This window comes from Mirounga angustirostris, unplaced genomic scaffold, assembly GCF_029215605.1.
Source record: "Mirounga angustirostris isolate CCGP_5_RB_7025 unplaced genomic scaffold, mMirAng1.0.hap1 SCAF_15, whole genome shotgun sequence".
In the NCBI taxonomy this organism is placed as follows: Eukaryota; Metazoa; Chordata; class Mammalia; order Carnivora; family Phocidae; genus Mirounga; species Mirounga angustirostris.
The window spans coordinates 74,664,243-74,677,376 of record NW_026991723.1 but is presented as its reverse complement, the minus strand read 5'-3'; the positions used below and the strand labels follow the sequence as shown (position 1 = coordinate 74,677,376).

Sequence of the window (13,134 nt, the reverse complement as noted above, 5' to 3'; positions counted from 1 at the left end):
AGGTGGGTGTGGGCTGGAGTGGTGTTATTAAACGTGTAGATTTCAACAGAGGGGCCTCTAAGCAAGCTCTGAGGGGTTGTTTTGTTTTGTTTTATTTTAAAGATTATTTATTTATTTGAGATAGAGCAAGAGAGAGCGAGAGCGGGTGGGAGGGGCGGAGGGAGAGGGAGAAGCAGGCTCTCCACTGAGCAGGGAGCCCCATGTGGGGCTCGATCCCGGGACGCTGAGATCATGACCTGAGCCCAAGGCGACACTTAACTGATGAGCCACCCAGACGCCCCTGTTTTGTTTTGTTTTATTTTAAAGATTTTTATTTATTTATTTGAGAGAGAGAGAATGAGAGAGAGAGAGAACACGAGAGGGGGGAGGGTCAGAGGGAGAAGCAGACTCCCCGCCGAGCAGGGAGCCCGACGTGGGACTCGATCCCGGGACTCCAGGATCATGACCTGAGCCGAAGGCAGTCGCTTTAACCAACTGAGCCACCCAGGCGCCCCTTGTTTTGTTTTATTTTAAAAGCTTTCATGTTTTTTTACACAATTCCTGTCCCACTGAGCACCCAGACTTGGGTGAGAGCCAACCATAAATCAAATGCTGAGGGCAATTTAGACAGTTCCCAGGCTAGGTGTGGTGGGGGTCGGGGATGGAGGGGAGGAGAGCTCCGGGGTCGGGGGGGATGGCAAAACGTGGATTCTATTCCAGCTGAGTGTGGTAACAACCGTGGGAGAACAGAATTCCACTGGGGGAGGGGGTGCCAACCCAGCCTCGGAGGCAGGGATGCTTCCAAACGGAAGAGGCGTCATCTAGTTCCAGTAAATGCAGTATTACCTGAACTAGCTCTCAATGTCTGAAACAAGAAATTACGCACGTGTGGTCTCCAGCCCCTGCCAGGGGAACAGGAAGGTGGCCTCTCCTCTCACCAGGAGGTGCCCAGCCCTGGACAGCACCCAGCACTGCAGATGAGGCTTCCACAGCCGGCCAGCATTTCTGCCAGACCGGGGCAGATCTTTAGCCCTATGAAGAAATACCTCCAAAAAGTCTTCTTATGGTATGCTTACAGTTTTATATCTTTATTCATTTCATAGATTTTGAGTCATTTTTCACGTTTCCGTGTAGTTATGGTTATAATTTTAATATGCGCATACCCCTATCGTGCTCTTCCTAGATTCCAGCATACTTAATGATGTCTTCTCTTTATACCCATAGCATTTTATTTTATTTTTCCAGCTTTCTAGAGATACAATTGCCTATAGCGTTTCATATTGTGATGTTTCCTTGGAATGCTAAGTTTCAGAAAGTGAACAAATCGCTTTCTAAAATTACCCTACCATTCAAGAGAAAGAAAAATATGTCATGGACAAGACTACAGTATTATTCAAAATAGTCAAAAACTAGAAACAGTTCAAATACCCGGCATCAGGAAAATGGAAAAACACATCGTAACATTTTCGTAAAGGGAATATTACTTAGCAATAAAAATGAACCAACTACTGGTATATGAGACAACATGAATGAATCTCCAAAACATTCTGCTGAGCAAAAGAAGCCAGACTAATGAAGCGCGTACTGTATGGTTCCATTTATAGAAAGTTCTAGAACGGCCAAAATGAATCTGGAATGGCAGAAATCAGACCGGTGGTTGCCTAGGGCAAGCAGGGCAGTCTGACTGCCAGAGGTTGTAAGAGCACTTTCTGAAGTCCATGGCAGTCCTCCACATTTCTGCTGCAGGGGTGGTTATGCGCATAATGTACATTTGTGAAAACTCATTGAACCGCAAACCTAAAATGTGTGCATTTTATTGTATGCCAATTATACCTCAATTAAGTTGATTTAAAAAAAGAAAAAACTCTCTCCCCAAACAAAGAAGACAAAACACGTGACAAATCAAAAAACACGAACGCTGTTTAATGTGGTGCCAGTTTGGCGAGGTACAGATGAGTCTCCTTCTCCACATCCTTGTCAGACGTGGAATTCCCTTTCTCTTTCTTTTTTTTGCCAGCTCACTTAGTGTTTTGGATTGGCATTGCTCTAATTTGAGTCTTGAGAAAAGAAGCGGAGCTCGTCAGCAGGGAAGAGTGGAGGGGAGAGAGTGCATGGTGCATGAAGGACCTGGGGTCCCTGGGGCTGGGAGTGGGATGGCGTGGGAGTGACGGGGGACTGATGCTGGAGAGGTTGGCGGGAACTGAGCCTGCAGGGCATGGAAGCCGGGGTGGGGAGTTTGTAGTGGACCCTGCAGGTATTAAGGGAAATGGAAAGATTTTAAGTGGGGTGGGAGATGAATAGATTTGCTCTTTACAAAGATCCCTCTGTCTGCAGTGGGGAAGATGGGGGGGCAGTCAGCGTAGGGGATCAGCTTGGGAGAGGGGTCGGAGGCTGTCGCAGTGGTCCCGGTGTGAGACAATGGGACTGCGGACAGATTGGAGACATTGCTTATAGCAAGGAGAAGCTGATGGTTACATGGATATAACACCGCCATTACCCTGGGCCATCGAGGCTTCTGCCCAGAGCCCAGAGCTTTAGAGGATCTCACATATCACACACACACACACACACAAAGCTTATTAAATAACAGAGAAGCACCTCTGTCACTTGGGATCTGGTGTCTGGTACTGGCACAAGAGTGACCCATAGCCCTAAACCTCCTTCTTCACAACTAATGCTGGTCAGGTCCCAGGCAAAGAATCCTTCCCTCTTCTGCCCTGTCCTTGAATCGCATTTGGTGGCCCCATGTTTGGTGAGTAGCGTAGAGAGAAATGAATGCTTTCTCTTACAGCGAGTAAATGGAGCCCCTCTCCTCAGATGGAGTGAGGGGTCCTCACTGTCGCTCAGGTGCCCCTGGAGGTCTCCCTCTCCTCCCAAGAGGCTCTCCAAGTAGTTCCTTCAAGTGCACCCAGCACCCGCCCTGACACAGTACCATTTTCTCTGTCTTCTTACATTTCAAGGATGCTTTAGTACCTCTGTGGATCGAGCATCTGCACAGCCCTCCCTACCCTGCCCCTCCATCTGGTCCAGGCCCAATGTCAAGAGAAGTTCGACAGAAAATAGAATGAAAGCAATCAGGGTCGTCCAGGATGGTGAAGTAGCGTCCTGGCTCGACCACTTGCTAGCTGTGTGACCCTGGGCAAGTTACTTAGCTTCTCTGTGCCTCAATTTCCCCATCTATAAAATGGGGATACGGAGAGTAGCTACTTTATCAGGTTATTAAGCAGATTAAATCAGTTCACATTTGTAACGTGCTCGTTAAAGGAAACACACTTGTTTCTAAGAGTTCACCAGCCATAAGAACCATCACCGTCGGTTTAATGTCGAGCTGGGATAGGGAGAAAAAACAGACAGACTCCTGCGTTACATAAATATTTCCGGGATGGCAGGTTACATCCCACATCTAAGACATCAAAATGCAAAAATATGTCGATAAGAGGTTCAAGAAAATAATATACTTTCCCCATTGAATGGATAAGGAAACAAATAGCTCAGAGCAGTCAGGTGAAAGGCGAGATTTAGATCATCAGGGGACTGCACCCATTTGAAAGGATCTGTCTTCTGAGAAAGCCACTTTATATGTGTTTCTCCATCGAGGCCAGGGCTGAGCTCTGTGTCTGACGACTAATTTGTGGTCTTCTGCATGAACAGCCACGAAGAATACATTGGCAGAGCCAATGATCCTAATCAGGAACTTTGTGTCTGGGCTGAGGAAACACTCAAAAAGATTTGCTCATGTTCAAATCCTGTTTTGTGATCTTGGCCAACTTATGTAACCTCTTTGGACTTGGCTTCCCTCATCTGAAGAGCTGGCGTAGTAACACATGTCTCAAGAGGGTTGTGCATGAGATGAAAACGTATCACACTCAGTAGGGCTCCTGCTCACAATAAGTGTGCAAGACACCGTAGCTATTATTTTGAAAGGTGCTGTGCTGAGTATTGGATTGAACCATATGAAACTGCATTTTTATAGAGCAGTTGAATACCATTCAGTGTCAGACGATTTGCCCCGCTATTACAGAACAAGATCTCGGTCTATGGTAGCCAGCAGGGACGGGCTTAGCTCCCCCATTTTGCAGAGGGAGAAACTGAGGCCCAGAGAGAAGGAATGAGCCACCCAAGACCACGTCCCCATCAGGAACCTGGGACTGGAATCCACCTGCTGGACTCTCCCCTTCTTGCTTGCCCCTCTGTCCTTTTCCCAGCACGGGGTGGCTGGTCATTGGTGGAATGTGACTGTCCGTGGCGGTGGCTTGATTCATTGTGGACAGAGCAAACACAGGATTGGCCCCACTGGGAAGTCCACTCTGGCTGGTTCCTGACAGTTGTGCAATGGGGGACTGGGAAGCACAGCCACTGCCAGCCCCCGAAGAGCTGCCTCCTGGCTCCCCGACAACCTGCTACCTGCCCCTGCTGGGAAGGAGTTGGCCCAGCGTCAGAGGCCTCATGGGCCAGCTCCCAGAGGCCCTCCTGGAACGCCGACTGAGAGTTGTGAGGGTCACGGTTTTCACATAACCATCCTTCTCTTCCCCTCTGGAACCTTCCTCCCGACTCTCTCACCCCCTCCCGGGTCCTCAGAGCCCTGCAGAGGCTCCTGACGCCTCCGCAGCTCCGACCGTGGCGCAGACCTCTCTGCTGCCCTCCAGCCCAGCTGGCTGCCTCCTGGACAGCTCCACAGGGCCCCGCTGCCGCTCGAACCCAGCCCGGCCAAGCGAGCCCGGCCCCGCTGACCTGTGCAACCTGCAGCTTGTCTAAGCCCAGCCCAGGACCCTGGGGCTCCCCACATCCTATCCTGAAGCATCATTTTGAACAGCGAGTATACTGTTCCCCAAATGGGCAGTGCTCCCTTTACTTCCCAGCCTTGGCAGGTGCTACCCCCTCCCCTCCCGGTGTCCTTCCTCACCGGGCAAACCGTCATTCATCCTCTATCACTGATAGCCTCAGCTTGGGATGCTTAATGTCACGTGTCAAGTTAACTGGGCCATGGGGTACCCAGATATTTGGTCAAACATGCTGGGCGTGGCCGTGAATGTGTTTTTAGATGAGACTAACATTTGAATGGATAACCTGGGTAAAACAGATTGCCTCCTGCCTGCCAAGTGTGGGCTGGGCCTCGTCCCATCTGTCCAAGGCCTGACTAGCATTGAAAGTCTGAGTAAGAGAGAATTCCTCCCACCTGACTGGTGGAGATGGGCATCAGTCTTTTCCTGCCTTTAGGCATGAACTGAAACCTTGGTTCTTCCTGGCTCCCCAGCCTGCCAGGCTTTACACTGGAATGAAACCATCCGCTCTGCAGGGTCTTGAATGGGCCAACTCCCTCTGCAAATCTTGGGACGTGCCGGCAATCACAATCATGTTAGCCAATTCCTTATAATAAATCTCTTTACACACACACACACACACACACACACACATCCTATTGGTTCCATTTCTCTGGAGACTGGTTAATACAAGGTGTCACCCCCTGACTATCCTCCGCTGAGATTGCATCAGCCACGCTCTCCTTTTGCTCCCCGCACCCCCAGCCCACCCAGTCTGGCCTCCTGCTGCCGGCTTTCCTAACCCTTAACCACACAAGGTCCAACTCCTCCAGTGGCCTCCACCAGACTCAGAGCCCCTCAGACACCCTTGTCAATCCTGTCTCTGGAACTCCAGTGCCCACATAAGGCTTGGCGCAGGGAAGGGGCTGCTGAGGCGTGCTCGTCAAGGCAAAATTCCAATGAGCCTTGTTGGACAAGTTGAGTCCTCCAACATGCTGTACTCCCTGACTACAGCAGAGGACAGATCCATCCCCTGCCCTCACAGAGCTTCCTGCGGGGACAGAGACATCCGAGTGACCGGACCTTCCCCTCTGGAAGCGGGATCCAACAGCGGGGCAAACTCTCTGGGGGTGACAGTATAGGGTGGAGCTCAGGAAATAATTCAGTTGAAGCAGGCCTTTCTGTCTCAGTTTCATTTCTGATTCATTTTCAAAGAAATAAAAAGAACGTTCTTATCTCATTTCCAAGGTTCCCCCCCGCCCAGTTTTGGAAACTGTTTTCCAGATTTAGGAAATAGCAGAGGGTCCCAATTCTTGGGACTTGAGCATGCACTAGAATCTCCAGGGAGGCTTAATAAAACGTTGGTTGCTGGGCCCCAACCTGGGAGTCTGTGATTCGGTAGGTTTGGGTTGGGGCTGAAAATGTGCATTTGTACCCACCTCCCAGGGGCTGCTGGCTCTGCTAATCCCAGGGGGCCATAGTGAGACCCACCTGTCAGCAGTCTTGGGTTTGAATCGAGGCTTCGCCCTGGCCTCGGCAGGTGAGCTCGGGCATTTCCCTGGGCTTTAGTTACCTTCTACGTAAAATGACAGGGTGTATCTGGGCTGTGGGAATCGCCAAGCCCTTCCAGACCATGAATTCTGGGCTCTGCGGACACGACTCTCCGAGTCCACCTGGTGCCTGGGGCAGGTGCCAGGGTGTGGAGGGGAGGGGGGACCCGGCTGCATGTGCACTGGTGACCTGGAAAACCTGGAAACTTATAGCAAAGTTTTAAAACTAAAGAAAATTCCAGCTATGAATTCAACCGCTTATGATTTGTTCTTTCTCCTAGGGGAGAAGGGCAGAAAAGCTCTGGTTTATGCAAGGTCCCAGGGTGGGAGGACCAAGCTCAGAAAGGAAGAACTCCAAACCAAGGCCAGGAGATACACATGCCAGGTCCAGCAGGTATAAATATGTCCTAACATGTCCCAGATATCGCATGGGGGCATACCTATGCTAAAATATTGCTACTATGTATCTGAAATTCACATTTATCTGTGTGGTCCTGTATATGTATTTGCTAAATCTGGCTAACGATCTCTCAGATTCTCCCTCCCTCCCAGGCAGGAGCTGTCCTGGCCTCTCTCAAGAATCTCATAGATAAGAAATGCTCACTTTGAAGCACTGGCCACAAGCTCCTCCAGATGGAAACAAGCCAAATGTCCATCAGTGGATGAATGGATAATCAAAACGTGGTACATCCATATAGTAGAACATTATCGAGTCATAAAACGGAATGAAGTACTGTATGGGTACGTACCACAAGGATGAAGCTTGAAATCACGCTACCCGAAAGAAGGTCATATATTGTGAGCTTTCTTGGCGGGTCGGGGGGGGCGCTGGGAACAGACATTGAATTGACTGAACTTTCCCATCTGCAAAACAGGAATCTGTTGATCTGAAATAGAATTCTTTTTGATGTGAAATATCCACAGCAGGCAAAGTTGGAAAGCAGGTTAGTGCTTTTCCAGGGGCTTGGGCAGAGGGGAATGGGGAGTGACTCCTTCACAGGTATGGAGTTTCCTTTTGGGGCGTTGAGAATGTTCTGGAACTAGATGGTTGCACAGTTTGTACATGGTGAATATACTAAATGTCATGAATGGTAAGTCTTCTATGTTACTACGCTAAAAAAAAAAAAAAAAAGGGAATTGTTCACGTTAACCTCAATATACCTCCTCCCTGTGTGTCATGGGTTGTATTGTGTCCCCCCAAAAACATATGTCGAAGTCCTAAGCTTATTACCTGTGAATGTGGCCTTACATGGAAATAGGGTCTTTGCAGGTGTAATCAAGTCAAGATGGGCTTATTAGGGTGGGTCCTCATCCGATAGGACTGGTGTCCTTATAAAAAGATGGGAACACGGAGCTGCACGGGAGAAAGAAGGTCATGTGACTCCAGAGGCAGAGCGACTGCATTGCTCCAGCTAGGAGCTGAGGAATGCCTGGGGCCACCAGAAGCTGACCGAGGTAAGGGCTGTCTCCTAGAAGCACCAGAGGGATCACGGCGCTGCCACCACTTGGAGTTCAGACTTCCAGCTTCCAGGACTGGGAGAGAATGCATTTCTGCTGTTTTAAGCCTCCAGGTCTGTGGTACTATTACCAGCAACCCTAAGAAACAGATACGCCATGGGACCTGGACCCCCTCGCCTTCAGCACTCACTCCCCTCCCCCTGCTCTGGTGCCGTTATCTCCCCCTACCCACCTCCTTCAGGGGAAGCAGCATCCTCTGAGCATCTTTTCTCCCCAGCCCGGCCAGAAACCTCCCTCCGGGCTTTTTAAAAACACACGGCCACAGATGCATCATTCCATTGCCTCAGTTTTAAATATTTATTTAAAATCCAGAAGGGAAAAGGAGAAACAGAACCCACTGGGGTTTTAACACACTGACATGTGGACAGACATAAACGAGGACAGCAGAAAATTCCAAGAACGAGACAGAGGCCAGGTGGAGACTGGCCGGGGGTGGGGGGGTGGGGGGGGAGCGAGGGCTGAGATGAGGCCCGAGCTGCTACAACACACTTCCGCGGGGAGCGTCTTTGCTGGGGCGGGATGGCGAGGCATACAGAAGTGTCTGGTGGGGAAGGCGGGCCGGACTGAGGTATTAAATAATAAAAATCAAATCCAATTCCCAAAGAGACACAACTTTAGGTAAAAAAAAAAAAAAAAAAAAAAAAAGACACAGATAGACGTTCACATAAAATTTCCCCTTCTAGAAAAATAATCCCATACTTAAAATAACCTCAAAATCCAACCTGGGCGCTGACTTGTTCTCTGATAGAGGACAACTCAGATGACACTGAATCTCCCCATCACACTGAACCCCGAGATCCCCATATTTATTCTTTCTCCTCAGCCCACATTTACACTTGGAGCTAATGACGCCAGGTTTCTAGAAAATTTAATGACGATGGAAAAGCAAGAGTGATGGCCACATCTTGGAAGGGACAAGCTCCTGGAAGGGAGGATCTTAGGGAATGGTATGGGGCCTTGTAAGATGGCTCTAAATTGATATTCCACCTCCAAGGCCAGCACTGACCCAACACCGCTCTTACAACTGGTTTCTTCAAGGTCAAGTCTTCTCCCATGACTCTCCAGTCTAGATCCCACCTTCCAAGATAAGCCTAATTTCCCTCCAGGGCCATGAGAGGCCAAGGCCAAAATCCTTCACGCTCAGGCCTCCTCCTGAAATATTTGAAATATTTCAAAGTCCATAAATTAAAAGGTAAATCTTCCTGCTTCTGTTTCTGGCAGGTTTTTTTCCTTCTTCTTTTTTTTTTTTTCGGCTTTGCATTTTTTTTTCCTTTTTCCTTCCACTCCCCCCACTTAGTCGATTACCTGAAGAGCAAAAGGGTGATACTAGGAACATTTTTAGATTCCCCCAACTTTCTCATTTGGAGGAGAGAGCAAAATGTGGATGATACCCCACATCAAAATGGTTCTTCAAAGTCTGTGGCAAAAATGGTAGCACCTTCAGAATCTTAAATAGGCTTTTTTTTTTTTTTCCTTAAAAAAATCACATACACTACGAGACAGTTGCGAGCACCAGCGATTTCACAGTGGGAGGTAGCTAGCACGGGGGCCCCAGCCCTGAGGGTCGCGCCACCCCCTCCCGGCCTCCACCGCTTCCCACCCTCTGGCTGGTTCTTCTACCACCTCTTTCCCGGGTGAAGAAATAGTAATGCACCTTCTTTGTGTTTGTTTAAATAAAATATATATACTTCTTTCTTTCCTTTTCTCCTTTTTCATGTCTCCTCTCTAATATTGCACATCAAAGCTCCCTGGCAGGGACCAGCTGGAGAGATGCCCCCTCCCCTCAAGCTGGCTGGAACATGGGGCTCTTTGGGCAGGAAGCTGGGGAGGACAGGGGTTGGCCGCGGGGCTGGGAGACAGGCCGCGGGGCTCAGGCAGCTTGCAGGCCCAGCTCGCTCTGGCTGGCTCTTTGGTTGGTCTTTGGGGCTGGGATCAGTTGGTCCCAAGGATACCCAGTTCCCTGCCACCCCTCCCCCGCCCCGGCCACTTCTACCGGGCAGACAACAGCTGGGGCCTACCCAAGGATCCTTGGGCAGGTGAGCTGCCTCTCCTGGGCCCATGTGCCCCTAGGTCCCCTCCTTCTCCCTCCCCCTCGAGGCCTAGAGGAGCCAGGAGGTCAGAGGTCAGAGGAAGCATGCAGGTCCAACTTCGAGGCGGTACTGCTTCCCTGATGAGGCAGGAGGGAGGTTGTCCACGCTGATGATGGGCAGCTGCTGGGGGTCCTGGGTCCGGAAGGTGAAAAGCGTCTGATGCCAGCGCCCATCCTGGACCTGAGAGAAGGAAAGGGGTACACATGAAACCATCACAAACCTCATCATCTACGTGTGCATGTCCCCATCATCTTTCTCACCGTTTGTAAGGGATACATGGCATTTCACTGAAGCAAAGACCTGTATTGGTCCACTTCGATTGCTGCTACTATGTCTATTCTGGTAAGGAATGCTGTAACCAATGTCACCGTAGCTAAACTTCTGTGCACGCTCTTCTCCACTTCTTGTTTCCCTAGAACAAATTCTAGAAGCAGCTGGATGGAAGGATACATACGTTTCTGAGGCTGAGCGTATACGCTGGATATACGGGCATACCTCGTTTTGTTGCACCACATTTCCTGACCTTCCCAGATGTTGTGTTTCTGATAAACTGACAGTCAGTGGCAACCCTGCATCGAGCAAGTCTGTCAGTGTCATTGTTCCAACAGCATTTGCTCACTTTGCGTCTCTGCGTCACATCTTGATAATTCTCACAACATTTCAAACTTTTTCAGCATTTTTACATTTGTTTTGGCGGCCTGTGATCTGTGATTACGTGGCATATTTTTTAATTAAGATATGGACCTTTTTTTTTAGGCATGATGCTATTACACCCTTAATAAACTATGGTATAATGTAAATATAACTCCTACATGCACTGGGAAACCAAAAAAATTAATTAGGCTTACTTTATTACAATATTCATGTTATTGCAGTGGTCCGGAACCAAACCCACAATATCTCTGAGGTATCCCTATATTTATACAGCTGCTGTCCTGAAAGCCTCTACCAATTTTTTCCCAAATAGCTTTGTGCAAGAGTGTTGGTTTCCCCATATCCTCACTAACATTGTGTATTACTAGTTTTGTTTAATCTTGTGAAGCTAGTTTTTTGGAGAATTTTCTGACTCCCCCTCCACCAACAACCCACCCAATCTTAGGTATTTAAAAATAACCAAAAATGTTAACAGACGAAATTAGCCTGGCCAGGATGGGGGCAGAGAGAATAGAAATACATTCTTTAACAAGCAGCCTCACAAGTAAGTAGAGCATTTATCAGCCTGTGGAATTTTTATGGCTGGATTTTCTCTCAGAAGTTTCCCAGAGAGGATAGTGAATAAAAAGGGTTTTATGAAACCGTTATAATAAAATTATTACACAAAGATAATAATAATATGTTTTACTAATATTATACTAATACCACATATGATACTAATATACTAATGTAACATACTAGTATGTATTACACGAACTCTTATATACTATTTTGTAATAAAAACACATCTTTTCAACTTGTCCATGCATGAGAGGCCTGTGAGGGGCCCCAAGGCTTACCTTGCAGCCATCCATTGATACTTCTGGCCGGAACTGACCCCCTGCTTCAAAGATCTGCCCATTCCAGGCCCGGAAGCGCACAGCCCGCTTGGCCGGGGTCTGGTCAGTGCCCTCCTGCCACACGGTCATGTTAAGGCAGTGAATGGTGATATGCTGTGTCACCTCAGAGCTTAGCAAGTGCAGAAAATTCATCTGGACCCGGCTGACAGCAAACTCAACCTGTGGCAGAGACGCAGCAGTGAGGCAGGGTCAGGCCGGCTGCCCAAGGCTCTCAGAAACCCTCCCCTCACTCTGGAGGGCACAGGGAGAAGCTCTTTCCTGGCAAGCATTTCCCAGCTTTGCTCCCAGACGTGTGCCCACTGGAGACACAGGGAAATTGAGGTCTGTGTGAACCGGTCCACAGCCAAGGAGTAACAAGGAAGGGAAAGCACCAAGGCCAGCCTGAGTGCAGAGACGGATCTACGAGGGTCCTAAGTCACCTGATCTACCCCCCCCACTGCATGGGCGCCGGGAGTGGGGGTTTTCTCTGGAGCTGAGTTGGGAACCCAAAGCCCAGAGAGAAAGAGGAACTAGCGCAAGATCAAGAGGCTCTTCAAGTACAGGAGAAATGAGAAGTGACCTCCCCAACCCTCAGAAAAGTTCCAAGACGCCAGAAACGGCAGTGACCTCAAACAAGGATGGGATTTATGGCTTCAGTGAGTGCCCTGAAAGCCCAGACGGTTGGTTTTTCTTTGTGTAATGCAAGCGCCTGATTGACGCTTTGATTGCCTAGGCATCCACTTCAAAAAGCTTGCGATCTCGAATAAATGAAAAGCCCCGCCAGTGGCCTCCGCGCTGAGCCTCCTTTGTTTTAGACTTCAAGATTGCCAAAGCTGGCCATTTGGACCACCTTTTTTTTTTTTTTTCCTCTTCCTGTGCTTTAAATCCCCGCTGTCATGTTTTAAATTCACCAATTAAGAGTGAGCCCAGGAAGCCCTAAGCCCCCCCACCCTGGACCGCAACAAAAGCAGAATCCCAGGCTCGTGCACACTCATTCTCTCCCCCAGCAAGCTGGCTAGGTGGCCCCGGTGTGCTGTGTAATTTCCAGGTCCTGTAAGTAAACAAACCTTTATTTTTTCAAAGTTTCTTGATCGTGAAGGACATCTTGCAATCATGGTAAGACCCACAAGGGCTGGTCCAGCCACCATGTTGGTAATTTATAGGCTGAGACTGGTACAAAATGGTGGCCATTGTTTGTGATGGGGATGGCCACCCACGCACGTGCCTCCACTCAGGCCTCCCCCCTCTGCCAGGTGGGTGTGGCTCAGAGTCAGAGTCAGAGGGGGAAAGGGCCTGGCTGGAGGGTCACTGGTGAGGTTACTGTTTCCTATTGAATCCCAGTGCCTGATACAGTGTCTGGCACATGGTAGGGACCCAGCAAGACTTGCTGACCAGCTGGCCCACACAAAGATTCTCAAAACCTGGGTCTGACCCAGTCAGCCTAAGGCACCTCCTGGAGCCTCCCCAGGAGGACTGATGGGATGGGATGGGTCTCTGGGTCCCCGCCTCCCCTACAGGCAGGTGGGCTCCTCTCCCTGGAGCCTGAATCCTCCCATATGGAGGACTTGCCGCCCCTGCAGACCCACAATCCACCATGGGGTACCCTGGGTGGGGGAGCGGTGGCACCCCACTGCCGCCGCCCGCCCTGGCTTGCTGCTGAGCTGCCCTGAGCTACCTCAAGCGCTCAGCCCAGAGACAGGCACTT

At 49.5% G+C, this 13,134-nt stretch overlaps 1 protein-coding gene and 1 long non-coding RNA gene across 12 annotated transcripts in view; one reads left to right on the top strand and one right to left on the bottom strand.

Moving 5' to 3' along the window:
* The first annotated feature begins 95 nt into the window (after positions 1-95).
* Positions 96-10,861, top strand: LOC135362722 (uncharacterized). Its single transcript, XR_010407738.1, has 6 exons — positions 96-1,045; positions 6,571-6,683; positions 6,824-7,030; positions 7,165-7,233; positions 7,609-7,744; positions 10,314-10,861. It is a non-coding gene; the product is annotated as an uncharacterized LOC135362722 (long non-coding RNA).
* Positions 8,081-13,134, bottom strand: part of COL27A1 (collagen type XXVII alpha 1 chain) — a 135,603-nt gene continuing 130,549 nt past the window's right edge. For all 11 annotated transcript variants that reach the window (XM_054509370.2, XM_064579529.1, XM_054509372.2 and 8 more), the window contains 2 exons: positions 11,391-11,609; positions 8,081-10,077 (listed from right to left, as the gene is read on the bottom strand). In XM_054509370.2, the coding sequence (XP_054365345.1) occupies positions 9,931-10,077; positions 11,391-11,609 (366 nt within the window). In that variant the 3' untranslated portion in view covers positions 8,081-9,930. The remainder of the gene's footprint in view (positions 10,078-11,390; positions 11,610-13,134) is intronic.